The 16897-nt window shown below is 36.7% G+C and overlaps 1 protein-coding gene across 1 annotated transcript in view; it reads right to left on the minus strand.

Annotated features, from left to right (window-relative positions):
* The window catches only part of LOC129269169 (calcium-transporting ATPase type 2C member 1-like), a 54180-nt gene that overhangs the window by 8818 nt on the left and 28465 nt on the right, over positions 1–16897 (minus strand). Inside the window, exons 13-19 of the mRNA XM_064095325.1 lie at positions 15866–15961; positions 9849–9938; positions 8973–9249; positions 2798–2968; positions 2165–2262; positions 1498–1548; positions 607–842 (exon numbers count right to left, since the gene is read on the minus strand). Of these exons, the coding sequence (XP_063951395.1) occupies positions 607–842; positions 1498–1548; positions 2165–2262; positions 2798–2968; positions 8973–9249; positions 9849–9938; positions 15866–15961 (1019 nt within the window). The remainder of the gene's footprint in view (positions 1–606; positions 843–1497; positions 1549–2164; positions 2263–2797; positions 2969–8972; positions 9250–9848; positions 9939–15865; positions 15962–16897) is intronic.

Below are 16897 nucleotides of genomic sequence, written 5' to 3' on the forward strand. Positions count from 1 at the left end.
AATAACAATCACACTGAAGATCACCAACACAGATAAGCACATGTGGGACAGTGTATTATTATTGCTTGGAAAATGACCTAGCATCTGTCTGGAATACCCTGTTCATTTTGCTAATTTCTGAGCAATTAAACAGTTTCTTCAAAATGCTATGGCACATACTTTTTATTTATATATACAAACACTTGGGTGGTCATTTCAATGGACTTTGTATGAACTCATTTTTGGATCGTTACCTTGTCTGGCATTTATTTCTAAAATCAAATTCAAAATTGAGTTTGGCAACTTTTGTTGGAATGCTCCCCAGAATGAAAATTGTGATTAGTAATGAATGATTACAAATCATTAAATGCAATAATGCTGTTTTTAGATCTTTCTGTAATCATATCATGGCTTGATCATTCATTTTATTATTTTACATGATATCAAGAAGCTGTCATTTTGTAAATGTTTTTTATGAATTAAAGTCCAACTACTGTTGTCCCATTCACTTTTGTATAGGGGTTGCCATTATATTCACATCTCAAATGAAATTTGATAGCTGAATCTAATATTGCTTTAACAAATTTCTATGCAAATGATGGATAAGCTACAGAACTTGAGACTCACGTGCTCAACTGAAATCGAACAAAGTTCTTGATGTTGTAGAAGATGGCTTTTCCCTCCTCAATGGCTGATAGGATGGTGGTAAAGTCATCATCAACAAGGATCATGTCCGCTGCTTCCTTGCTGACGTCCGTTCCTGTTATCCCCATGGCGATACCAATGTCTGCAGTCTTGAGTGCCACTGCATCGTTGACGCCATCACCCGTCATACCAACAACAGCTCCAGTAGCCTGTAATGCCTATTTGGATTGAGATAGATCATGTTCAGTGCTATTATCAGGGATTTTTAGTGGTGGCTGGAAAGTTAGCTTGACACCTTGCGACAGGGGTTCACAGGAACAAAACTATATGGATTTATATTCTTTGTGAGTGGTGAAATTAGTGCTGAGCCCATTAAAATAAAGCTTAGGAATTGATTGTGGTGCTGATTTTTATGATTGATCATACACAATAATCAATGCAATCAATCTTATAAATCAGCCTCATGATCAGTCACTATCAATAATGTTATGGGAACCTGGTCAGGCGAGTGCATTGACCACCGTTGTAATAGCATCGATCATACTATATGAAAGTTGCTGAGGATTTGGCCTTTTAAATGGGTAACATCAATGGTTCATTCTACAAGCATACTCTTATTGAAAAAAATATTATTTCACATACATATCAAATAATGAAGTAAATATATTACTAAGAATATTGGCGGTAAAGTTATTGTAATAAATAAGTAAGAACTCTTGAATATTTAAGGAAAATTAAGTACAATCTCAAGGTAAAGAAATTAAGAAGTACATAGAGTTCCCCACTTTGTTATTAATCTTGCCCCAAACAAATAAAAAAATCATGTGCAACATGCAAATGCTTTTATGAAAGCAAGATATTTCAATCACCTACCTTGACAATTTTCAGTTTATTTCTAGGACTGGCTCTATAGAAAACTGAAACCTAATCGGAAATAAAGACAGAAAAAAAATATTAGATATAACATATTTCCCAACCTAAAGGATGACATATAGAGAGGGGGTAGGGGTGGTAAAAAGAGAGAAATTGCTTTACAATTATTATTGGTTTCAGGAATTACATAATTATTTTGTTTTAGCCACTCATTACCAAAAGTGTAGGTTAAAAATAAGTTCCATGGTACTGAATGTTTGACATCCTCTCCAAAGGGCTTGATAATCAGGATCTTTTTATTTATATAAGTAAGCATCAACTGCTTAGTGCTATGATGATTAATAGATTGATTAATACAATGTCTTGAGAGCATACATGTTTATCTCCAATTTAAGATTTCAACACTTTTAATTCAAAGAAATTCCATACAAGCCCCCCAAAACAGTCCCACTTCACACAGTAACAAATACATGGGGACACACAACATATGGTTAATAATCTGAAAAACTTTTCAATATCTTTTCTCGTATTTTCAATATGGGGGCTTATGCAGACAGTGCTGTACACTTCTTCCTAAATGACGTGAGAAGGGTGGGAAAACTAATTTAATTCATCTTTCCCAGAATGCATCATTGATTTTTACGATAAGAATTTCAATCCATCCTACCTGATTGATTATCCTGGTCAATTCCATGAATTCCATGCTTTCTACTTCTTCACCAGACAAGGCTGTAGAACCTTTGGCATACAGACCCAGTCTGCTACCTGCAAATAAAAACAATTAAATAAGAAAGAAAATTAAAAGATGAGCATTCCTATGAAGTGCAAAGGTATAAAAGAAATTTGGTGGTGCTTCATAAACTGTTACGTAAATAGCACTTAAATTCCTGAATGCATGCAGTATACATGTATCTCAAGCATCACCATATTGCACAGATCATGTTCAGAGGCTATGAGCAAATGATTAAGCACATTAATGAGTACATTCCAACCCATGGGAATTTGCTAGAAAAAATGAACAACATCCAGCAAAAAGGCCATGCTTATTTTGCACATTTCTAGACAATTACACACTTCCTACCAGATGCATTCAGCACACCATTATGATTCAAACATCCAATAACTCGAGTGGTCATTTCATTCGATTCTGTTTAAACCCATTTTGGAATCATTATTACAGCTCAAATTACATTTACCTACATCATTTGTAACATTTTTTTTCACTCTTGTGCCATCCTGCGAGCAATAGTCAATTTTAATTTGACATTTCACAAATCCAAACTGTGTCTCTGAGTCTTACCGACAGCTATGGCTGTTTCAGCGGAGTCCCCGGTGACCATCTTGAGTGCTACACCACTGCTGACCTGTGTAATAATGGCCTCCCTTACACCGGGTCGAGGAGGATCTAAGATTCCAACCATACCAAGGTAAGTCATGTTCTCCATCCCTGTGCCGACAGCCATCCCAAGAACTAGGTGGGAAAGGATATTCCATCACAGTCATTTCCTTTCACATTCTTTGGTTTATTTCGCTATTTTTTATTCGGTCAAACAATGATCAGTTATGATTCCTTCTTAACAGGGGGCCGTTTCATAAGGCTCTTCGTAAGTTAAGAGTGACTTTAAGAACAACTGGTGATCCTTTTTTGTGGTAAATGATATTCACCGTTAAATAGAACAAAATGGTATACATGAGAAATATTGACAGTCGATAACGCAACTAGTTTTCTTCTTTGGACTTGATTGGTACTTCGGTCATCATGTAATTGTGCTGCATATGTTTATAAAGGTCTCTTGGAGACTTTTGGAGATTGTTTTGTAACATGATCGTCAATGGACTTTGATTATTTTCCTGATTTTGTCTGGAGATATTTGTGTGATTCATCAAGCAGTTTGCTTTCTGTTGTCCCACCTATAGTACTTTCTGGGAGTATGATGTGATTCACTTTCACATTCAGGTCACCTTCCTCTTCTCAATTTCTTTCGAGCGCTACGTCATCAAACTCTCTTTTATTGCTGCCACCTGTTAACGATCTGTCAGCCGGCCAGGGCTCTGTCCACCAATCACTATAGCCTCACTTCGGAACAGTCTTCGTATTGTCCCATCCCATTTCTATGACATTTTTATATTGAAGTTTTCTGCTGCTGTCTCATCATGGAGCTGAACTGTGTCCAGTCTCGTGGAGGAGATTCTAAGAGGACCAGGACAGACGAAAGCTGGAGGGGAGAAGTCTGGCTGCCAGGGATCCATAGGATCGAGGCTGACTGAAGACTAGGAACTTTTATGCTGTATTGTAGTTTGTAGCATTGTAGTTAAGTTTGTTTCTTTTGTTAAACTCTGTTGGTGTGGGACTACACTGAGATGAATGTACTGGTACTTTATTTTTTAATTTCTATAATATGTTCTCATAATGTCAACACAATATCTCAGTATGTTAGTCTGCCAGCGGTAAAGCGTTTAAAATATTTCCGTTCGCCTATTTTGTACTATCATAACTCTGTAGCAACCTTTCAAGCCGAATTATGCCAACCTAGTAACCACTTTTGTTATCTTTTGTTATTATCTGGGGATGTGGAAACAAATCCTGGTCCAAATTATAAATTTCCATGTAGAAAATGTCAAAAGCCTGTGAAGAAAAACCAAACTGGCCTCCTGTGTTCTACCTGTACTAAGTGGCACCATTCCAAATGTGAAGGCATAAGTGAACAGGAGTACACAAGATTATATTACAACCCTAATGAATGTTGGACTTGTTTAACATGCTCTTTACCGTCTTTTTGTGATTCCTTATTCTTGCACCCCATTCAAACAAATGTTGGTCATAGTCATACCGAACCACTTTTACCTCCCACTGAACACGTAACTAATACCCCACCTTCCGATAAAACATCAGTGTATGAGTCCTTTGAAGAAAAGTTTGAGACAAAAGGGTTGCATTTCATTCATTTAAATGTGAGATCAATATTGAATAAAATATCCGAACTTCGGCTTCTTTTTTCTAAACGTAAAATAGCTATTATTGCCATCACTGAAACATGGTTAAACTCATCTGTAAATGATGAAGAAGTATGTATAGATGGATACTGTATATTACGCAAAGATCGTGAATGTGGGCTAGGTGGTGGTGTTTGTCTCTACATAAGAAATGACATTGCATTTAATATAAGAGAAGACTTGACTCCAAGAAATATTGAATCATTGTGGATCAATATTCTATTGCCTCGGACAAAGCCCATTACACTTGGTGCTCTTTACAGACCCCCTAAAGATAATAATTTCATTGAATCACTCTCTGACACTTTAGAAAAATTTCAAAAAGATGATGAGATTATAGTGTTGGGGGACATGAATATTTGCCTTTCGAAAAAGTCTCCTTTATCCCAGAAATATGAGAATTTACTTAAGCTAAGTGGTTTAAGCCAACTTGTAAAGCTGCCCACACGTACAACTCAGACATCTTCCTCCCTGATAGATCACATATTATGTAGTAAAGAAGAGCATATTAGTCAAAGTGGTGTTATTGACCTAGGTATAAGTGATCATTTATTGATTTATTGTTCAAGAAAGATTGTCAGGCCCGTATTTGGGCACCACAGAACTGTGTCCATCAGGAGCTTAAAAGGTTATAATGTAGATGATTTCAACTTAAATTTATCCCGATCAGACTGGTCCAAGGTAACTGAATGTAAAGATGTAAATATGGCTTGGGCAAATTTTAAATCTATATTCTTGTCAATTATAGATATGAGCGCACCTCTGAAAGAGGTAAGAATTAAGCAATCAACTGAAAAGTGGATGAACCATGAAATTATTGTTTTAATTAAAGAGAGAAATGTAGCTTACAAAAATATGAAAAGGAATATTGGCAATTTAGACCTTGAAAGGAAATATAAAGTTTTAAGGAATTTAGTTCAAAGGAAGGTAAGAAGTGCCAAAACCGAATACTTTCAAGAACAAATCGAAGAAAACAAACATGACACTAGAAAATTGTGGAAGAATTTGAAAGGTTTAGGTCTAAAAAGTAAAGGGAAATCTGATCAAAAAACAGTTATTAATGTGCAAGGTGAATTAAGTCACGATAAGGCTAAAATTGCAAATGAGTTTAATCGTTATTTTACAACTGTGGCCGACAAGTTAGTTTGTAAATTACCAGTAAATACAAACAAATTTCATGCAGAAAGTGACCAATTTCAAAAGTTTTATGAAGAAAAGGGTATTTCAAAAGGTAGTTTTCATTTTTCCCCTGTTACAGAAAAATTTGTTTTAGATGAACTAAATAGGTTGAAAATATCAAAAAGTACTGGTTTAGATATGATACCTGCAAGATTTTTAAAAGATGGGGCAAGAAATTTGTACAAACCTTTGAATTATGTTATTAATTTATCTCTTATGTCTTCTACCTTTCCTGATGATATGAAATTCGCAAAAGTTACCCCGCTACATAAAAAGAAAGATAAAACTGACGTTAGTAATTATAGGCCAATAAGTGTATTAAGTGTAGTGTCGAAGATTTTGGAAAAATCTGTTCATGCTCAAGTGGAGAAATACTTCCAAGAAACCAACCTAATATATAAATTTCAGTCCGGCTTTCGTAACGGATATTCCACTGAAACTTGTTTAATACATTTAACAGATTTTATCAGGAATGAAATTTCACATGGGCGCATGGTTGGAATGGTTCTCCTAGACTTACAAAAAGCCTTTGATACTGTGAATCATAGCATACTTTTAAAGAAATTAGAAGTGATGGGTTTAGACTCTGCATGTGTGACATGGTTTAGATCATATTTATCTAACCGTCATCAGGTAGTTACCATGCAGACGGTACTTTCTGATTCACTGCCTATTAAATGCGGAGTCCCTCAAGGAAGCATTTTAGGCCCCATTCTTTTTATGTCTTACATCAATGATATGTGTACTTGTATTAATGAATCTAAATTAATTTTATATGCTGATGATAGTGTCTTGCTATATTCGGATACAAATCCCAAGATAATTGATAAAAAACTTAGTGCTGATTTGGCTAATTGCATCGAATGGATGTCTGACAACAAGCTTAGTTTACACGTTGGGAAAACGGAAAGCATTTTATTTTGTTCTAAACGAAAGTTAAGATATACACACGATTTCAAGGTTTCATATAATAATCAGGTAATTGAAAGAAAAGATTCAGTAAGATATTTGGGAATTAATTTAACAAGTAACCTATCATGGACGGGTCTGGTAGACTCAATCGCCAAAAAGGCTAATTCACGCTTGAAATTTTTGTATAGATATCAAACCTGTTTGAATATGAAGTCTAGACGTATTTTATGCTTTGCGTTAATACAATGTTTATTCGACTATGCTAATGCGGCTTGGTACGGTAGTCTGGGTGTTACGGATAAGAAAAAGCTAAGAATAATTCAAAATAAAATTGTGAGATATATAAATGTTTTAGGACCAAGAGCACATGTCGGATATAATGAACTTGAAAAGGCAGGATTGCTTCATGTAGATCACAGGTCACAACAATTAGTATTACACCACGTGCATAAAATATTCTATTCGGATAAATTAGATCATTATATAGCAAATAATTTCACCCGGGTATCAAATATCCATAGGTACGATACTCGAAATAGTAATTTTAATTTCGTATTACCAAAACGTGAAGGACATATTGGAAACACTTTTTATTTTAATGGCATCCAATCTTGGAATGCTCTTCCTGATAAAATAAAAGCCGTTAAATTCTTTTGTCAATTTAAGAGTGCATTAAAAAATCACCTAAAACTGGAAACTGCCCGAGAACAGCATTACCAGTAAAATAACACATTTTGTACAGTTGGTTTCTAGTATTGTAGATAATGTATATACATTAGGGTATGTTAAAATATAATCTTGTTTTACATATTAGGAAGATTATTGTTTGCTTCAGATGTTTGCAAATTATATGACTGATGGATATGTTTGTATATATTTTATTTTTTTCCCCAATATTCCAGTACTTGTCGTAGTTTATATTTTTTGTTACAATATGTTAATGTTTTATACTAACTATAGGACCCCATTGGAAATAAGCCTTTCGGCTTTCATGGGCTATCCTGTCAAGGTATTTCCTCAATTTCATTGTAATCTCCTGTGATATTCTTGACGAATAAAATCAATCAATCAATCAATCAATCAAATGTTCATTGGTGATTATTTAGCACATAAGAAAGAATCACCAGTCATTCTTAAAGTTGCTCTTAACTTACAAACAGCTGACACACCCACTGGGTCTCTTCATTCTATGAATATGTTTTGTGTTACATAAGGTGGCTATACAGACATATCTGAAAGGATTTTATACAGCAGCCTAACTTTCATTTTTACCATTGTATGGTGGCCTGGGATGAGCTAGGCACAGAATACAGGCCCATATTTCTGAAGTCTGGGGGGTGTTTCACAAAGATTTAAGTATGACTTAAGTCGCACTTAAATGCCGACGCGTACATGATATGCAACGCGCGATCTTATTGATAGATACGCATTAGTGCGCGTCCTCATGACACGATCTGACCAATGCGGTCAAGCCTTTCATAGCGTACGCAACTCGGTATTTAAGTGCGACTCTAAGTCATACTTAAATCTTTGTGAAACACCCCCCTGGTTTAACACAGAGCATTGTCTGTGCTAGAATTATAGGAAGCTAAAAATAATGTATAGTTTACATTGCATATTTTTTATATTTACTATGTTGTTTCCTTGTGCTTGAATGATGAAGTAAAGTATTTATTATTCTCACACAATTGTGAATGATTCAAGTGTCAGACGAGATGATGAATTGAGCCTGCATTGCTAAAGATTTGTATACCCTCTGGCTCTCCATAGTCAAACAACAACTTATGACCAGGGTCCCGACTTACAAAGAGTTGCAATTGATCAGATCAACCATAACTATGGAAAGCCAGCAACGTCAACATCTAAAATCCATGTTTGTTCAAATATTTTGTAGATCACGGACCCGTTTCATAAAGAACTTGCAACTGTTGTAACTTTGCCATTATGGCAACTACCATGGAAATCTTGATTATGATGAATATGAGGCCCCTGATGTATATTCATACATTCATTGTTTTCTTGAAAATTGAGTGTGCTTCTCTGCGTTTACAAGAAGACATTGTGCCAAATTCCTGGAGAAAAAAATTATGACATTGCTGGATTTCCATATAGTTGAGGTTGATCAGATCAATCGTAACTCTTTGTAAGATGGGACGCAGATTTTAAATTAAACCCAAGTTCAGAATACGGATCACAGAGTTTAAAATGACATGCATGTTCACTCCTTGCTTGCCTATGGCAATCTGCCTGGAGGTGATGCACTTATTTCTCATTTCACTATCTCTCTACTTATCTATCTATCATCATCATTCTCTATCATCATTACCACCATAATCACCATCACTAAAAATAAGTCATAATTGAGCTTGGCAACCATTTATTCTCCTCACCTCTTAGTCCGGCCACACCCATTTGACGGCCTTCCTCTTTAATGTCCTCAATCTTCTGTTTATTCAGAGGCTCGGATCTGTTATCCACATTGTAAGTTCGACATTTTGCTAGAACCCGCTCCAGGGCCCCCTTCGCAAAGAAAATCTCCTCATTGCTAGGCAACTGGTTAGGGGTGGGGTCATGAGGTCGACAGCGGACTGCCATCCACTTTGTTTCTGAATTGAATGGGGTCTCTGAAAGTCTGGTGTATCGACTCCGAGAGTGGTGTAGTTGCATCTAAGGAACGTCATAAAATGAATAAACATGTGAAGCAACTGTGGAATGAATTCATGAAGAATATCAATATAACTCCCCCCCCCCCTCCACTCCAATTGTACCGGGGGAGTTTTCATCAAATAATAGGTGTCCTTCAACTTCTTCAAGGAAAGTAACCTTTGAGGGAGTTGTTTGATCTATCCCTATCACAGGCTGTTATCCAATGAAGTTTACCGCTTAAGGCATTGCTTTAGCTTGGTAAAATCCCACCCATACAAAAAATAATGAGAGAGGTCACTACATTTCCAGGGAATTGGCGGTTGAGAACAAAGGCTAATAAACTGAACATTTGCATGTTAGAAGATAATCATGACTCACGTTATTCACCTTAAACTTAAACTTTAGCTGGGCTTTCATAAATTATCTAATACTCCTTTAACTTTTTTATCTCTTGCCTCAAAATATTAAAACAACATCAGCACATTATGAATGCTCCATTTGTTTCCATTTATACAGAATTTAGAATACAGAAAGTCATACTTCATCTTGTACATCTGCTTTTCTGTATAGTTCATTCAAACAACATTACACAATCATATTTGTATGTAGTTTCTGCTTACTTTCATTGCTAAGGCAAGTAGGGCTCCCTCTGTTGGCTGTCCATATAAAACATTGTCACGGATCTCAGAATTATTGCATACACATGATGCCTGTCAAGAGAGAAAGCGGAAATAAGAGAATGTAGTTAATACAGTAATTAAGAATAAGAATTTCGATTGTGATAGATATATGATTACAAGCATACATGTACGTCTGACAATGTTCACTGCAACTTCAATTGGTCGAGGTCACATTTCCAATATTCTTTTTTTTGATGATTTTTATGAGTATAAAGTCTGTAAACTGGCAAGAATATTTGCTTTTCAAAGTAACTGGAGTGGTTCAAAACCTCAGAATTTAATTTTAATACAATTTTTGATGTCTTTTCTTGTTTTTTTACCTTCATGGACAGAACAAATTTTGATATAAAGTGATTTGAAAAAGCTAACTCTACCTTCTTCGACCAATGTTGTACAATGCTGAATGTAATTTCTACCGACATTTTTTTTCTTATATGTGTGGTTTATAATAGAAGCATTTTCCTAGCCATTAACTGGAATGCTCCGCAGAGGTGGATATAAAACCTACTGTATATTGTGTGCAGGCAAGCCATAATACAATGACCATGGTAATATATTACATGCTATATCAAAGCGATTATTACTACACCTTAAAAGCATAGATCAGATGCAAATGTTTTTCAATTCACCTCTACTACTCTAGCTATAGAAGGATCTTGATAACCCAATACAGGTGTATTATCAACTAAGACCATCAACTCACCTCTACTACTCTAGCTATAGAAGGATCTTGATAACCAAACACAGGTGTATTATGTACTAAGACCATCAACTCACCTCTACTACTCTAGCTATGGAGGGATCTTGATAACCTAACACAGGTGTATTATCAACTAAGACCATCAACTCACCTCTACTACTCTAGCTATGGAGGGATCTTGATAACCTAACACATGTGTATTATCAACTAAGACCATCAACTCACCTCTACTACTCTAGCTATGGAGGGATCTTGATAACCTAACACAGGTTTATTATCAACTAAGACCATCAACTCACCTCTACTACTCTAGCTATGGAGGGATCTTGATAACCTAACACAGGTGTATTATCAACTAAGACCATCAACTCACCTCTACTACTCTAGCTATGGAGGGATCTTGATAACCTAACACAGGTGTATTATCAACTAAGACCATCAACTCACCTCTACTACTCTAGCTATGGAGGGATCTTGATAACCTAACACAGGTGTATTATCAACTAAGACCATCAACTCACCTCTACTACTCTAGCTATGGAGGGATCTTGATAACCTAACACAGGTGTATTATCAACTAAGACCATCAACTCACCTCTACTACTCTAGCTATGGAGGGATCTTGATAACCTAACACAGGTGTATTATCAACTAAGACCATCAACTCACCTCTACTACTCTAGCTATGGAGGGATCTTGATAACCTAACACAGGTGTATTATCAACTAAGACCATCAACTCACCTCTACTACTCTAGCTATGGAGGGATCTTGATAACCTAACACAGGTGTATTATCAACTAAGACCATCAACTCACCTCTACTACTCTAGCTATGGAGGGATCTTGATAACCTAACACAGGTGTATTATCAACTAAGACCATAAACTTACCTCTACTACTCTAGCTATGGAGGGATCTTGATAACCTAACACAGGTGTATTATCAACTAAGACCATCAACTCACCTCTACTACTCTAGCTATGGAGGGATCTTGATAACCTAACACAGGTGTATTATCAACTAAGACCATAAACTCACCTCTACTACTCTAGCTATGGAGGGATCTTGATAACCTAACACAGGTGTATTATCAACTAAGACCATCAACTCACCTCTACTACTCTAGCTATGGAGGGATCTTGATAACCTAACACAGGTGTATTATCAACTAAGACCATCAACTCACCTCTACTACTCTAGCTATGGAGGGATCTTGATAACCTAACACAGGTGTATTATCAACTAAGACCATCAACTCACCTCTACTACTCTAGCTATGGAGGGATCTTGATAACCTAACACAGGTGTATTATCAACTAAGACCATCAACTCACCTCTACTACTCTAGCTATGGAGGGATCTTGATAACCTAACACAGGTGTATTATCAACTAAGACCATAAACTTACCTCTACTACTCTAGCTATGGAGGGATCTTGATAACCTAACACAGGTGTATTATCAACTAAGACCATCAACTCACCTCTACTACTCTAGCTATGGAGGGATCTTGATAACCTAACACAGGTGTATTATCAACTAAGACCATAAACTCACCTCTACTACTCTAGCTATGGAGGGATCTTGATAACCTAACACAGGTGTATTATCAACTAAGACCATCAACTCACCTCTACTACTCTAGCTATGGAGGGATCTTGATAACCTAACACAGGTGTATTATCAACTAAGACCATCAACTCACCTCTACTACTCTAGCTATGGAGGGATCTTGATAACCTAACACAGGTGTATTATCAACTAAGACCATCAACTCACCTCTACTACTCTAGCTATGGAGGGATCTTGATAACCTAACACAGGTGTATTATCAACTAAGACCATAAACTTACCTCTACTACTCTAGCTATGGAGGGATCTTGATAACCTAACACAGGTGTATTATCAACTAAGACCATCAACTCACCTCTACTACTCTAGCTATGGAGGGATCTTGATAACCTAACACAGGTGTATTATCAACTAAGACCATCAACTCACCTCTACTACTCTAGCTATGGAGGGATCTTGATAACCTAACACAGGTGTATTATCAACTAAGACCATCAACTCACCTCTACTACTCTAGCTATGGAGGGATCTTGATAACCTAACACAGGTGTATTATCAACTAAGACCATCAACTCACCTCTACTACTCTAGCTATGGAGGGATCTTGATAACCTAACACAGGTGTATTATCAACTAAGACCATCAACTCACCTCTACTACTCTAGCTATGGAGGGATCTTGATAACCTAACACAGGTGTATTATCAACTAAGACCATCAACTCACCTCTACTACTCTAGCTATGGAGGGATCTTGATAACCTAACACAGGTGTATTATCAACTAAGACCATCAACTCACCTCTACTACTCTAGCTATGGAGGGATCTTGATAACCTAACACAGGTGTATTATCAACTAAGACCATAAACTCACCTCTACTACTCTAGCTATGGAGGGATCTTGATAACCTAACACAGGTGTATTATCAACTAAGACCATCAACTCACCTCTACTACTCTAGCTATGGAGGGATCTTGATAACCTAACACAGGTGTATTATCAACTAAGACCATCAACTCACCTCTACTACTCTAGCTATGGAGGGATCTTGATAACCTAACACAGGTGTATTATCAACTAAGACCATCAACTCACCTCTACTACTCTAGCTATGGAGGGATCTTGATAACCTAATACAGGTGTATTATCAACTAAGACTATCAACTCACCTCTACTACTCTAGCTATGGAGGGATCTTGATAACCTAACACAGGTGTATTATCAACTAAGACTATCAACTCACCTCTACTACTCTAGCTATGGAGGGATCTTGATAACCTAATACAGGTGTATTATCAACTAAGACCATCAACTCACCTCTACTACTCTAGCTATAGAAGGATCTTGATAACCTAATACAGGTGTATTATCAACTAAGACCATCAACTCACCTCTACTACTCTAGCTATGGAGGGATCTTGATAACCTAACACAGGTGTATTATCAACTAAGACCATAAACTCACCTCTACTACTCTAGCTATGGAGGGATCTTGATAACCTAACACAGGTGTATTATCAACTAAGACCATCAACTCACCTCTACTACTCTAGCTATGGAGGGATCTTGATAACCTAACACAGGTGTATTATCAACTAAGACCATCAACTCACCTCTACTACTCTAGCTATGGAGGGATCTTGATAACCTAACACAGGTGTATTATCAACTAAGACCATCAACTCACCTCTACTACTCTAGCTATGGAGGGATCTTGATAACCTAATACAGGTGTATTATCAACTAAGACTATCAACTCACCTCTACTACTCTAGCTATGGAGGGATCTTGATAACCTAACACAGGTGTATTATCAACTAAGACTATCAACTCACCTCTACTACTCTAGCTATGGAGGGATCTTGATAACCTAACACAGGTGTATTATCAACTAAGACCATCAACTCACCTCTACTACTCTAGCTATGGAGGGATCTTGATAACCTAACACAGGTGTATTATCAACTAAGACCATCAACTCACCTCTACTACTCTAGCTATGGAGGGATCTTGATAACCTAACACAGGTGTATTATCAACTAAGACCATAAACTTACCTCTACTACTCTAGCTATGGAGGGATCTTGATAACCTAACACAGGTGTATTATCAACTAAGACCATCAACTCACCTCTACTACTCTAGCTATGGAGGGATCTTGATAACCTAACACAGGTGTATTATCAACTAAGACCATCAACTCACCTCTACTACTCTAGCTATGGAGGGATCTTGATAACCTAACACAGGTGTATTATCAACTAAGACCATCAACTCACCTCTACTACTCTAGCTATGGAGGGATCTTGATAACCTAACACAGGTGTATTATCAACTAAGACCATCAACTCACCTCTACTACTCTAGCTATGGAGGGATCTTGATAACCTAACACAGGTGTATTATCAACTAAGACCATCAACTCACCTCTACTACTCTAGCTATGGAGGGATCTTGATAACCTAACACAGGTGTATTATCAACTAAGACCATCAACTCACCTCTACTACTCTAGCTATGGAGGGATCTTGATAACCTAACACAGGTGTATTATCAACTAAGACCATCAACTCACCTCTACTACTCTAGCTATGGAGGGATCTTGATAACCTAACACAGGTGTATTATCAACTAAGACCATAAACTCACCTCTACTACTCTAGCTATGGAGGGATCTTGATAACCTAACACAGGTGTATTATCAACTAAGACCATCAACTCACCTCTACTACTCTAGCTATGGAGGGATCTTGATAACCTAACACAGGTGTATTATCAACTAAGACCATCAACTCACCTCTACTACTCTAGCTATGGAGGGATCTTGATAACCTAACACAGGTGTATTATCAACTAAGACCATCAACTCACCTCTACTACTCTAGCTATGGAGGGATCTTGATAACCTAATACAGGTGTATTATCAACTAAGACTATCAACTCACCTCTACTACTCTAGCTATGGAGGGATCTTGATAACCTAACACAGGTGTATTATCAACTAAGACTATCAACTCACCTCTACTACTCTAGCTATGGAGGGATCTTGATAACCTAATACAGGTGTATTATCAACTAAGACCATCAACTCACCTCTACTACTCTAGCTATAGAAGGATCTTGATAACCTAATACAGGTGTATTATCAACTAAGACCATCAACTCACCTCTACTACTCTAGCTATGGAGGGATCTTGATAACCTAACACAGGTGTATTATCAACTAAGACCATAAACTCACCTCTACTACTCTAGCTATGGAGGGATCTTGATAACCTAACACAGGTGTATTATCAACTAAGACCATCAACTCACCTCTACTACTCTAGCTATGGAGGGATCTTGATAACCTAACACAGGTGTATTATCAACTAAGACCATCAACTCACCTCTACTACTCTAGCTATGGAGGGATCTTGATAACCTAACACAGGTGTATTATCAACTAAGACCATCAACTCACCTCTACTACTCTAGCTATGGAGGGATCTTGATAACCTAATACAGGTGTATTATCAACTAAGACTATCAACTCACCTCTACTACTCTAGCTATGGAGGGATCTTGATAACCTAACACAGGTGTATTATCAACTAAGACTATCAACTCACCTCTACTACTCTAGCTATGGAGGGATCTTGATAACCTAATACAGGTGTATTATCAACTAAGACCATAAACTCACCTCTACTACTCTAGCTATAGAAGGATCTTGATAACCTAATACAGGTGTATTATCAACTAAGACCATTCCATCTCCATTGTAGCCAACACCCGTCACCTGAAAAACATCCAGAGATACCAAAATAAATTTTAAAAATAGAGAAACACTTTCAGGATAGTTTGACAAAATTTATCAAATAATAAGAGAACCATGAAAGGTTTGAGATTTAATTTTTGTGAAGTCACACGCAAGCTGCTACTCAATACGTTGAGTGATAAAGATTTCAATCACTGAATTGAATAGATATTTTTCTCACAGAAGCATCTATGTTATAATGGGTCTGAGTGTCTGAGATAGAATGATTGCTGTAAGCTACTAATATAAGCTACCAACTTAATGTATCTCATAGCCAATAACTGCCTTTAACCTGAAAGAGTGTTTCATTAACATTTGTGATCTTGATTTTGATTGGCTGAGAATAAGATGTTACTATGGTAACTATTGGATAGAATTATGTTGACTAAAAAATCCATCGATTCCTTTCATGAAACATTACCTGTCTCAGTCAGAATGATTGTTATAAGCTACTGTTAATAAACTACCAAGTGCCTGTGTCTCATAGCCAATCATTGCACTGCTCCAAATCAAGAAATACACATTGTGAATTACATTCCTCCTTGTTTACACCTTCACTAGTTGATTTCTTGTTGATTTCTACATGTCCCCCATTCCATATGTGTACATTTCCTTTGCTATTGTAAATTTCACACAACTATTTCCTGGGTAATATACAATGTAATGCGATCCCCTTGTAACTTACATCTTGATTATAAAGGCTGAAGGTCAATCAGGCTAAATGTTGAAAAAAGAAACTGCTTTAAACTGTCTAATTATCCGACCCAACAACAATTATAATTCTTTCAAATACAGAAGCTTTTTCATTCTTTGAAGACAATTAAACTAAATTCATGAGAGGCAAGTTGGCATACTTTTTTTTTTATAGATTGTTCTTTGGACATGATGTTGCCATCATAAAATGATGAAAAGTGGCCC

The sequence above is a fragment of the Lytechinus pictus genome, chromosome 2, assembly GCF_037042905.1.
Source record: "Lytechinus pictus isolate F3 Inbred chromosome 2, Lp3.0, whole genome shotgun sequence".
In the NCBI taxonomy this organism is placed as follows: Eukaryota; Metazoa; Echinodermata; class Echinoidea; order Temnopleuroida; family Toxopneustidae; genus Lytechinus; species Lytechinus pictus.